Genomic DNA, 13,468 nt, shown 5'->3' on the forward strand with positions numbered 1-13,468 from the left:
TATGAATGGGGTCCCCTGTAACTCACCGAAGTGCCAACTATTTAAAAATTGATCATGGAAGACAAATTAATAATAGCGGTTTGCACCCGGTCGGAGTTACGGTAGACATGTGCAAGTAAACAGCACAAAAAGAAAAATAAGCCCTTCCCTGCTTGTCTAGTGTGAACAGCATGGGCTAAATGATCCTTTAAGTCTGTGTGTTTAGCATGTTTAAGAATGTCCATCACCCCCGCCGGTGTGAACGTATAGCATCAGACGCATAACGCAAGATGACTGATCAAGTTAAGAACATTTAGGTTATATAATTTCTTAGAATTTTCATTTAAAGTCTGATGCCAAAAGTCTTTTAGAAAAAGTATTAGGTCAATCTTAGATCTGTGCTATCATCATTTGATGTAATGATGGACAGCATGCATGATTAACACCAAAAAAATGTTTAAAATAAATGAAAAAATATGTCAGGTGATCTGAAAAGTTTTTTTCTTCTTTTAAGTTTTGTCTCATGTTTATAACTAAAAATCCACCACCTGGTTTTCTGACAAAAACAAATTACAGTACCTTGTGGCAAATGGGTTGAAAAAAGCACAAATTGAACAAGCAACTTTATAAGTATTCTTTAACTGCACTTGATCAGAAAAAAGCTGTTTCCGTGGTGCATGGAAAACCTCTTTCCTAAATGAGCACTGACCAAGAAGCAGAGGTTCTGCAGAAATGTAGAAAAATAAATAAATACATAAAATCAGTTCTTGCTTAAAATTCAAAATAGCGATTTAATTAGACGAAGCCAAAACAAGCTGGGACATTGCACATAACAGTACGTTATAAAGAAGGCGTACTGCCAACAACAAATAAAGTTAACACCAGCTCTGCATAGCAGAAAAGTATCCTGGCTTGATTTGGGTTTCTGCTTTTTTTATCTAAATCTCTGATTGTTTCCACAAATTACAGCGGGCTGTATTTTCTTACATATTGCCAAATGGTATAGATCAATATGAAAAAAAGAAAAAGAGCAAAAGAAGTTTAAACATCTGAACATTTTCTAAAGATAAATGCACTCTGATTGCTGCAACACTAAGTACCCGTCATCATCTAAGAGGCCACATAATGCATCCCACCATATGTGAGAAGGAAAAACATGCTCAGATTTAGAAAACTGCAGATGTGAAAAGCAAAGTGCTGCAGTGAGTCAAAGACGGTTCAACTCAGACACTCATTAAACACAAACCAAATATTTAACTCCATCCTAACTTTGTCATTACGTTAGAGAAACATTGGGGAAAAACTCAGAAAGATGGTCTACTACAGCTATTTCTAGGTGGTGCAGGACTTAGCATGCAAAACTAAGCCTGGACACACACACGCTGTAATCTCTCGCAGAAGCATCAGAACACAGACAAACACCTTCTAATGAGGAAATTTTTGCACTCATTTCTAAGTTTTCATCCCATCTGCTGCATCTTATGCAGAGTAAAAAAAGAAAAAGAAAAAGCAAATCACATGCAAAAACTTTAAAAACTATTAATTTTAATCCTATAATTTTGGTTGGAGCATGTGCCAAAGTAACACAGTATCCATTAATCATGTTATTTGGTTTAATTCTTAGGTTCTGCTGCACAGATTTCACTCTAATCGCCTTTTGCTTGACCACAATTTCTTTCAGAATAAGAATCCCACTGAAAAGAGGGTTGCTTTTAATCAAAATTCTTAATTTTAATCTCATGCACCCATGCAGGGGGTTGAGCGACGACTTTTGGGTTGTACGAGCCCGTGAAGGGTTATAGACAGGAGTGGCCACAACTCAAAGGGGGGGTGCATGTGTGTCTTGCAGTTCCCTTAAAGCTTGTACAGGCACTTTAAGTGATGTCATAAAAATGGAACGCACCATTGTTGTGTATAAGTGTATTTTGAAGTATTTCTAATTATATTGTAAATCATACACCCTTATGATATACAGGTGATACATAAGCGCCTGTAGGACAAGCACACAAACTATGCTCTGATTGATTTCAGATTGTCTAATTTCCTGCAAGCATTCAAGCATGATGCAGACACCATATTGGCAGCGACTGAGGCATTAAATGATTAGTACTAGTATTGTTTATTTTATTGTCAGATTATTGAGGACTAAAAAATGTAAAACAGTTTGTTAACATTTTGCCTAGCTAACTGAATAAACCATGAGCATATTAGCCAACGGACATTGGCCAACGTTAGAAGAGAAAAGTGATAAAACATCCCAACCTACTTCATGGTGTTCCAGATTTGTAATATTAACATGATTCTGTACTTTCTGTCTGAAATCACGTTTGCCTCAACTGTGATGACTAGTTCAATTTTATCCACCAGCTAAAACTGTTTGTGTCCAATTCCCAGCCCCACAGCTGGAAATAAAAAAAACAGAATAACCACCCACTGCAGATTTTCCCTGCAGGCCACAGACCAACCCCTTACTCCATCTTACACTCGGCATGGTGTTACTACATTGCATTTAGCTTTCTTTACATCGCTGTGACCTGGTCATAAGGGCCTCTGGTGCTACCTCCTATTAACTTAGAGTGGAGGAATGATCCAGTTCTAAATCAAACAGGTTTTTTTTGTGTAATTTGCATGGCATTGCCACCACTTTTCCTTCCAGGTATTGATCCTTTTCTTCCCCTCCAGCTCTCCTGTGTGGTCCTAAATTGTGAGCTCCCTTGCAGAGGCAGCTACTCACATTTCTTTTAATGGCATTGGAACTGGTCAATTTAAATTTGTTGTTCTTATGAGTTTCAAACCTTTAAAAAAGGTTCTTTTAAAATCTTTTCCCAACTGAAACACCAAAATGACTTTGTTTCTATTTTTTTTTTTTTATGAATGAAGCTTTACATTTGTTTTGAAGACTACAAATCTTTCCATTTGAGTATAGATATTTTAATACATAATAATATTGACTAAAAAACCAAACTATCTTGTGCACTGGAGATTTCACATATTGCATGAAGTAGCAAAAAATAACAGAGTCAGCAACCGGCTCACAGTAGAAACCAACATCTCAGCATTAAAGTTTTAGTATTTTAGAGAGTAAAATGTAGACAACAGCTTAAACCACAGAGAGTCTGTGCTAGAATTCATACCTGACAATAAAATGCTGCATCGGGGAGTTGCTGGGGTCAGGATGGAGAATTGGTTTGGGGTAAAGATCAGCCGACAGGGTCATTCCGGAGCCTTCGAGAATAACTGTGAGGCTGTTGGGGAGGAGATCATAGGTCTCAGACGTGAAGGTGATGTGGAGAGGCTGACCATAGCTGTAGATTTGGTGACCCAGAAATTTATCTGGAAGAGACAACACAGGTTGGATGTTAAAAGTTAATTCATCTTCTAAACCTGTTTGGTCCCTATCGGGATCACGGGGCTGCTGGAGCCTATCCCGCCACTCGTGGGCAAAAGGCGGGGGGCATCCTGGACAGGTTGCCAGTCTGTCGCAGGGCCACAAATCTATTTTGGACGGTGGAAGGAAGCCGGAGTCCCCAGAGAAAACTTAGTGCATGCAACATGAGACGGTCAACAAACCCGTCCACACAGAACGATATTTTGTTTTCAGGTAACCCAGTTGAGACTTGAACCGAGGGCCTTCTTGCAGTGCGGCGTTATCCACTGTACAACCCTTCAGCCCTGTTAAAAACATGTAGCTAGATCTCAACGGAAGTTTGTTTGAATCTACAATTATTAAGATTTAGACTAGTATACAAGTTGAAACCAATAGGAAAACAAACTTTTTGGAGAAAAAAATGGCTCAACTCTTCATGAAGTGTATTTGAAAAAGGTGCATTCATGTATAGCTCCTTTTTATAGTTTTTTAGTTAACATCAAAAAAATTTGTTTCCTTGAATAATATACTTTGGCAGCTCTTAATAAGCCGGTTTTCCACTAACTGTGTCTTTTCCTTCTGTTGCTTGTTGTAACAGGACATTTCAGGAGGGGTTGGTGACCTCGCATGAGTGCATTGTAAATGTAAAGCAACTGAAATGAAAGAGACACTATATATTTTTTTTCCTTAACTTGTCCTGTCCAACAGCTGGGCAAACAGATGAGAGCTGAGGGCCTCTTGTGTTGGACATATTTTACTTTAACTATAGGGGTTATGAATCTTCTGACAAACCAGAGGTATGTTTGAATAAACCCCTTTTGTAATCGAGGCCAAACTTTATTCATTTTAATCATATTTTAAAATCTTTTGTGTTGTACCGGACGGAAAAGGAAAGAAGGAAAGAAGAGAGAGGGATATTAGAGAGAGGGGAGGGGGGTAGGAGGGTGATTATAGAAGGGGGGAGGGGGTAAAACCGTGAAACAGAAAAAGGCAACCAGTTTCTGGATGGGTTTACTCATTACAGTGAGGGTCAGATGTACTACAAGTCTATAAAGGCGGGGCCTGTCCACACACACACCCAAATCCCACAAACATACCTGTTGGCTCCAAAAACGTTCGCCTGTCAACATGTACACAATACAAATAATGTTCCCACACGCAAACCTATGCCTTTCAAACAAACTAGTGTGAAATATTTTATTCACTCATGCATAATATTAGTGCAAAGGTGAGCTAACACCTGTGCTCAAGTGAGTGTTTATGTTCCTCTGAAATGAATGATGGAATGTAAAAAGAAAGAAGGAGAGGGCACAGTCATCCCCACACCAAGACCCCCGCCGCCGCAGCAGTGGCAGCCAGAATTCCCCAACACCCGCACTGCAGCTGATATACACTTTTTTAGCTTTATCCCCACCCAATTGAACCAAGTAATTGACTTGTCTTAGTGAGAAAATATTTTTATCACAGTTAGCAGAACTTTCAATTCCAACAAGTCAGCTCTACTTTTGCACTGCAACAATGCTAAGGTTATCTAGAAAGAAAAAAATTGTAACTTTTTTGGTTTTCAACTTTTTTGTTTGTTATAAAACCAGCTGCCAGCAATGGTTTAAATGTTTACACAATTTATTTACTTTAAAATATAGATTTTTTCAATTTTTCTCTCAATTTTATGATTTTCTTAAAGGATTGTTTTTATTTTCAATGATTTTTTAAATCTATATTTTACATTTTTTCTTGTTTGCACCTCTTTTTTATTTAATGCTGTTCAGCTTTCTGCACATCCCTTCAGGGGTCACCACTGCGAACCAGCTTTTACCGATTGGTTTGGCAGAGATTTCTTTTAGAGCCCTTCCTGAAACAACCCTGTATTTTATCTGGGCTGGGGACTGACACAGGCAGACCCAGACATCTCGGCCCTCTTTGTGGCTACATAGTTAAGGGTTTTGCACCCACCCAAATTAGATAAAACTCATCCTGAGAGCACCCCCCCGGATACCTAACCCTGATTTCCCATGTGCCAGTTCTGCACTTAACCACAGAGCCATCCAACAGCCACCGAATTTTTCATTTAACTAATATTTAATCTATTTTTTTTTAATAATTATTAAATGAATTTACATTTAATTCCTATTTTCCCATAGTTTTATTTCTAAATGTTTACTGTACTTTATTTCAGTAGAGCACTCTGTGGTACCATGCGTTTAGATAATAAAGCTAAAATTTGATTTTAAACACACAGAGATATAAATACATAATGATGTAGTCAAGATTATTGCTGTAGTTTTAACAGAAGGAATAAACTTGGTTGATCAGTCGTAAACACTTTGTAAAAACTAACTAAGTCAATACTAACTAGATTTCTTGGAAGTGACACTTTATTATGAACAAATGTCTTTGAAATGTAGCTTTTAGTGTTTACTTAATTTTGAATTTTGAGATGGAAGCAGGAAAAAACGCTTTAGGCAAAAAACCAGCAAAAAGTATCTCCCCTTTCAGCAAATAAAATATGAGGACTTGTAAAGGAATTGTAGCCAGCCAATAGATTTTTTATATGAAAGATTTTTAATTTTCCTTTTTCATCTAAGTGAAACCCCTCAGGTTCGTCATTAGTCACCCTTCTTTCATCTTTGACTATTTTTGCACACCATAATGTTTTTGTTCAGAAATTCCTTAAATTCAATTTCATCCATTCTCTCCTGTGATATTAAAACGTTCTTCATGTAAATGCTTGCAACACAATTCGAATGCATGACTAACCGACCCTGTGGCAAACAGATGGTGAGAAGCCCTTTTCATCAAATCTTGTGTTTTTCCTTCATTGCCTGAAAGTTCTAATAACTTCAGGAGTCCTCAGGATGGTTTATACATTTCAGCTGCTTAGAAGGAATTCTACAGTTTAAAGCCCAGAAACGAACTTTCATCAAGTTTTTCTTAATGATACCAAATTTTGTGTGGGAGTCACTATTGATGCTTGTATGACCTGATTAGTTTTAATTTGCCTAACACGATTTTTACCAGTGTTTGGCTTCCTTAATTATCCAACCTTAACCAGTACCACAGTTGTACTTTTACACCAAACCGTAATTATGTGTTCAAAAACGTACAGGATGATAGATTGAGATGCAATACTCAATTGGAATGGAATATGTCTCTTATCTTACTTCTTGTCTTAATCTCACTGTAAACGGCTGGCCCGGGACCAGAGACACAAAGTACGTTTCATCCCCTTTGGTGAAATGACAATAAAGAATCCTGAATCCTGAAATTTATTGATTTTGATTTTTGGATAGTTTTGGATTTTAGGTAGATTAGCTAAAACAAACCACATTTGATACACAATCCCATATCATTAACACTACACCACCACTATTTATTTGCGTTAATTATCTGGATTTGTTAAATGCTAATTGTCTTTAAAGGGCCTATATCATGAGAAATCAACTTTTTAAAGCTTTAAAATGTATTTATTCCTAACAAAAATGCATCTCTGAGTATTCCTCTAAAAACCTGCGTTCTGAGCTCCAGCACCTCCAGTTCCATGAAAATGAGTGGATTCTCCCATTGTGACGTAACAAAGAGAGGAACAGCCCCTTCCAGGAAGAGTCTGCGCTTGTAGCACCGTCCCCAGGCTAACACATCCACTCTCACTTTCTCCATGGCAGTGTTTTTCAACTAGTGTGCCGCGGGAAATTACCCATTCACTGATCTAAAAACATTTCCCATCTCCAGGATATCAGCTCTTTGTTCATCCAAACAGGTCCTGATAAAACACTGAGTAGTTAGGAATATGATAGATGATAAAACTTTTTTCTTTGTGTTTATTTGATTCCATTAAAGACATTTTGATAAGAATGACAGTACCATGATTTAGCCGTAGCTTCAGCTCTGTTTACGGAAAAGTCCCGCCCCTTCAACTGTCTCCACCAATCATTCTTGGAGGCTTCATCACATGTCACCAGTCTGACCAATCAGAAGTGGTTAAATTCTTCACTTCCTTGTTCCGATTCTGCTCATCAAGTCTCTCAGTTCCAACAAAAATACCAGCTAAAGCTCGTCTTTAGCGGTGTAGCTTTCCGTGGGATCTGGTATCAGAACGTGGAAAAAGTGAACAAAACAATGAAGCTCAGAGAAGCGAGTCTGTCACCTTGAAACCACAACGAACACACATCAAACATTTTTTAAATGTTTTTGATTAAATCAGAGGTCAACAGTTTAGTTCTCCTTCAAGGTTTGTGTTTATTAACAGACCAAACATCCCAGAGTTTGGTCCAAGTCATCTTTCTAACTGAAACCCTTTTCTAAGAAGGTCTGGATTATTTTATATGTTAAATTTAAGAAGAAGTAATAACAACAGCTTTAAGGTGAAGTGGCCAACAGACACAATTAAACTAAATTGAAACAATTTAATCATCTAAAAAGAAATAAAACATTTCTGTTAAAGTTTTCAAAGACTTCATCTTTGATTAAGTCAAGAGAAAAACTAATAAAAATTCAACAGGCTCACTTTTTGTGTAGCATAGATACAATGTCTTTCCGTGTAAATTTTATCAAACATATTGTGATCTTATAATTGTTCAAAAATTACGGTTGCCTTTGCACCAACATTGAAAAAAATTAAAAAATAAATCATTATTTAGAAAGAATATATTTGTTTTTTTGTGAGGTTACAAAAATTTGCATATTATAAACTGAAGGGTAAAAAAATTACCAGGGTAGTAATAATTAATTTCGTTAAAAATTATTACTGAAAACTAACATCTTCTAGAAAAAAAACATTGCGAAGGGACTGTACATCAATACAGACTATAGAGTTTCTCCTTTTTTAATTTTTGGATGCTGGTGTGTGGCGGGATTTTAGTTTTCAAAAAAAGTTGAAAAACACTGCTCCACTATTCTCTCTTTGGCAGATGTGTGTTAGGACCAAATATCTCCACTTTTGGATGACATCAAAACGGAATTGTTCCAGAAAGAAACTACCGGTAGTTAACGTAAGAAAAAAAGACCAGGTGCTTCTTTGTCTTTTTTCCACTATGAAACTAAAAATATAGCCAAACTCATCCTCCACCACCATGCAATAGCATCTGCATGGCTGCCCTTTTTTTATGTTTTTTTTTTTTTTGTACCGTAATTTCCGGACTACAAGCCGCTACTTTTTTCCTGCGCTTACAGCCCTGCGGCTTATTCAGTGACGCGGGTACTTATTGGATTTTATTGGCGGCCGCCGTGTACGTATTTTTGGACACAGTGAATGGTTTGAATTCTCTAACATCAAACACAAGTCATTTATTTTTCAACACACCTCTAAGCAGCCAAACAGCATGGACCTCACTTCAGGTCTTAGACACTTCAGTCATGGTTCAACAAAACGAAACACGCATGTCCAGCCGCATCCCAGAATCCTTTGGTGACATTAGACCCAACGTGCACGTGATCGCCGCTACAATATGATGAAGCTTTCAAGATAAAAGCAATAGTTAAAAGCAGCGTGAAAAAATCACCAACGGGTTTGGAAAAGCCGGTCAGCTGCGTGACGGAGAGAACAGCGCATGCTCAGGAGTGCATTTACCTCTAAGTCATAGTGACTCGGCTGGCTGCACGTAAATATGTGGCAATAATATCAGCCTTTATTTTGTCGGGACACGACTGGAAACACAAATTGACGTGGTCGTGTTAACGGTTTCTAAGGACTGAGCAGAGATTTGCATTGAAACGCTCACAGCCTCCGTGTGAGCTGGAGACTGCGTGTCGTGTGAGCTGCGGGGCCGATGGCAGTCTGAAGGCTCCCACACGTAACAACGCATCCGCCCCTCATACACAAAACGTACAGTAATAAGTCCGATTGCTCTGCACAGACACGATTTGCTCCGTCCACCGGCGCAATGGGGACGAAGCGCTCCTCCCTGTAGCCGCGCTGGCCAGAGCTGTCGGAGTAGATAGGAAGGGGAGACAAGGAGCGCGCGGGAGCGCGGAGCGCAGAGGCGTCGAGCCATTCTGCAGGCTGCAGCCAGGGCTTACTCGAGGCGTCCGCGGAGCAAGTGTTTGTTGTGGAAGGAAACTTCTGACCCACGCGCCGCGAGGAGGCGCGCGTATCGCGCTGAGGCGCGCGCTTTTCAGTCGTTGCTGCTTTATTTTACTAGCGTGTTTTTTAACCAGCCCTGTTACTCCCATAACGCTGCCGCGACACAAGCGGAAGGAGAGCTTTACCCGTTCACCCCTCCATGCACTGCTGCTCATTCTTAAACACGTACAACAGAATGGCGAGCCGGGCGTTGGCCCCGCCTTTAGCCCCTAAGACTCATGGGAAATGGGGGATCGGGGATGTAAATTTCCTCATCATAACTGAGGGATGTAATGTTGATTATATGGTTACTGTTTGTAATTTTATGTGTGATACTTAGATTGTCAATAAGTTAAAAAAAATAAAATAAAATAAAAACCATAACTGAGGAACTTGTGAACAGAATAGAGGTGCATACTGTTTGGTTGTTGCAGATAGACTCAAAGACAAGAGCCTGAGGCAAAAATGACTTCACCCACTGGTGCTAATAAATCACACTTACACTCTGAGTCAGGAAGTGATCCGTCAGGATGACAATGTTGCCTAATTCATGCGGCTTGTACCCCGACGCGGCTTGTGTATGTATAAAATTAGTTAAACACGTGAAAATGGGTGGGTGCGGCTAATGATCGGGTGCGCTTTGTAGTCCGGAATTTACGGTAATTTGTGTTAAATTGCTTTTATTGCTTTCTATGTGTTGTATTGGTTTGACTGTGTCCAGAACTTGGGTGGTGGCGTAATGTGCTCTGGAAATGAATGAATGACAGCAAACTAATGCAAACTACCAAAAACTTTTCCCTAATTTTAGAGCCCAGTTCAAAATAATTACAGTTTTGTGGGGAGATTCTGAAATCTTAAAAACTTTTATGTGTCCCCAGTTCAGTATTTTCCCGTAACTGAAGCCGTGTATTGTTTTTTTTTATTTTACATTTTAAGGAAACAATGTGAGGATTCTCTGCCAGATGTGTTTGAGAAGGAGAGAAAGCGTGACAGTTTGCACGGTTGGTTGCCATCTTGTTTTTCAGTGTAATTGTGTGTAAAACACCATCCTGAGATCTTCAGGGGCTCCAGATGGCTTTGGCATCAAAACTGAGATTTATTTTTTTCAAGTTTTCCTTCGTGAGAGGGTCTCTTTAATATTCAAAGCAATTCTGTTTTCTGATAATCAAATACCAGCTTTTATTGTGGTGAGCTGTCCTTTTCCAGCCCACTCTTATCAACAGCTTCATTGTTTTCTCACCTGCATGTTGAATGACTCCTTGATGCCCTGAAATGGAGCGTTTAGCTCGGCTGGTTTATTTTCACCAATAATGACAAAGAAACGTTTGATTGATTTTTTTTTCTTCAAAATAAACCTATTAAAATATATGCATCTTTGATGTAATACAGTATTTTTCATTTATTATAGGAAACACAATGTCAATTTCACGATATCAAATTTTGAAAGCAACAGGGGGAGAACGCCCATTTCAATGACTCCATTGGTCATTTAACTCTAAGCAATTATTAGGAATAGGCAGGAAATGAGAGACACGGGCAGTAATTAAATAAAAAGCACATTAGTTATGCGAGTGATCAATAACTCTTTTCTCACATCTAGGAGATCAGAAACAAAACACACAAAACAAAATCTAAAGCATGGAAGGAAGATGTTAAAAGTTTGTGCTTCAGAGTTTAAGAGAACAAACTTTGTTTTTGAGTAAAGTTTCTAAACTAGTGTGTGCAACTTTAGAAGTATTTGACAGAGCGGAAAATACAGACACTTTCATGCACTAATTTTGGAAACAGTGGGCCTTTGCTATTTTGCAGTTCATCTTTCACATTGTCATTGTTTTTCTTGACTTCTGTTGATCAATTTTGGATGTTTGTTTTTTTTCTTTTCTTTTCTACAGCGGACTGTTTTGCATCCTGATTGGCTGTTGACCTTGCCATGTCTCCTGTACAGAAAGCTTCAAAAAATCTGCAAACAAATTCAGTTGTGATCAGATCTTTGTTTTCATTCATTAACCATGCGACTCATCCTCGAAGGAGAGGTTGTTTCGGTGTGGCGACCCCTGATGGGAAAAGCCGAAAGAGAAAGAAGAAGAATACTGCTTATTTTTCTGTAAAGGTATGAACTTTAAGAGTTTAATAACAAAGAAAAGTGAAAATGTTATCCTTAGTCTTAGAAAAGAGTGTAGTGAGGGGTTTTACTGCCTTGAAACATCTTTAATTCAACATTGCAGATTTCTCTTATTGTGTGTTAAATTTAGAATGTAAATAAACAAGAGAATAGTCTATACATTATGGGAAATATATAGAAACCAATCAAGAAGTAAATAAACAGATATTATTTATTTGGCCTGTTACAACCATCCATTCATTTCTAAGCTTACTTAATTTATTTTGGGGACACAGGGTTGCTGGAGCCTATCACAGCCAACTAGGTGAAGGCTGGGTACACAGAAACAAAAGGCCACACACTAATATTCACACCCAAGTACTAATTTAAAGCCATCAATTGACCTATGACCCATGATACATACCTTTCTACACTACACAGAAAGAACCCAGTTGGGACTTGGACCACAGCCTTCCTGATGTGGGGAGAGAACTCTCTTTTTAGTCCTAGTTTTAAACTTTGTTGTGATCTTTAACAGTCTTCTAATGTTTATGGAGCTCTGAGTTTTTGCACAGAACATTAAAAAACAGTAAGAATGTACATTTCTTTTTTCTAGATGATTTATCACTGGTGAATCATTGATTATGGATGCTATATGTAAAACATGTAAAGCTGCAGTTTTTGGAGAGATGTTTAAAGTAATTACCTCCATCTGGGTAGTGACGCACAGAAATAATGACTAATGAAAGAAAACGTGTGTTCACAGAAAATAAAAGTCAGGAAATATTACTTTGGAAATTATTAATAATATGGAAAATGCTGCACACACCTCGCATAATCTTGGGTAATGAGCCTAGTAATACAATAGTGTGACTGTACCAATAACCCCTCCTTAGTGTTCCCTTACAGTTGTATGCACTAATGTGTCAAATGTTGCAAACTGGCCAATATTTCAATTGGGCTTTCATTTGCATTGTGTGGTTCTTTTTGTGCTGCTGAAGCAACAAAGCATGAATTTTCCACAACACTAACTGCTCATTAAAAATGGCCCCACTTGCACTGCATTCTCCAACGTAATGAATCATTTTGAATATACAATAAAGGGATTAGTCATGTTTAATACTGCATGTGCATCATCAAGGATTTGTAATAGTAATTTTAACTTGCATAACAAATAAGAAAGGATTGCATTGTGTAGCAACTGTTGAATAAAACAAGGTTGTAAAATATTAGGTGGTTCTTATGGTTGATTTAGACCGATACTCAAGCTATCAGTTAAAACTTTAAACAAAAGGCTTGAATTTTGAAGAGCTTTTAATGTCAAACATGTGTTTAAAGTGTGGTAGTGCAAAGTCTCTCTCCTATACTAGGACCAAAACACAGTGATGTGTTGAGTTGTTTGAAGAGCGTTGTGTTGAAGTGCCTCTTAGAATAGCTTTTATTTGAATAACTATTCTTTTACCTCGCTATAGGGCAGTTTACCTTTTGGGGTCTTGTAGTAGGTTTAGGGGATGTCATCTGGACTTGGTTTTATAGTTAGAAGACGTTTCACCTCTTATCCAAGAGGCTTTGTCAATTCTGAATGAGCTGGTCAAAGAGCTGGTATATATGCGCTCATGGGGGAGGAGTCAGACCGTTTTGGGGTCTTGCTCTTTGTTCTGCATCCTGATTGGCTTTAGATCTTAGAAGTGTAGAAAGTGTGTAGTGAGGGGATTTACTGGCTTAAAACACATGTGATCCTGCTTTGCGTATTTCACATATCGCGGGTTATTGTAGAACACAACCCCGGCGATAAACAAGGGAATACTTTATTACACAGATAAACTGTGACCAAATCAGGATGTGAAAGGGGCTTATAGCAACACCCATAATACCCATTGCATGTACAGAAGAAAAAAGGGCAATTTATGCTATGCTGATTGGTTCACACTTAAGAGTGCATTGTGAAACCAAACCAATTAAA

The 13,468-nt window shown here is 38.2% G+C and overlaps 1 protein-coding gene across 2 annotated transcripts in view; it reads right to left on the reverse strand.

Annotated features, from left to right (window-relative positions):
* Window positions 1-13,468, reverse strand: part of lamc3 (laminin, gamma 3) — a 151,814-nt gene that overhangs the window by 58,548 nt on the left and 79,798 nt on the right. For both annotated transcript variants that reach the window (XM_011481527.4, XM_011481525.4), the window contains exon 10: window positions 3,114-3,312. In XM_011481527.4, coding sequence (XP_011479829.2) covers window positions 3,114-3,312 — 199 coding nt within the window. The remainder of the gene's footprint in view (window positions 1-3,113; window positions 3,313-13,468) is intronic.

This window comes from Oryzias latipes, chromosome 12, assembly GCF_053564925.1.
Source record: "Oryzias latipes strain Hd-rR chromosome 12, Olatipes_Hd-rR_3.1".
Taxonomy (NCBI): domain Eukaryota; kingdom Metazoa; phylum Chordata; class Actinopteri; order Beloniformes; family Adrianichthyidae; genus Oryzias; species Oryzias latipes.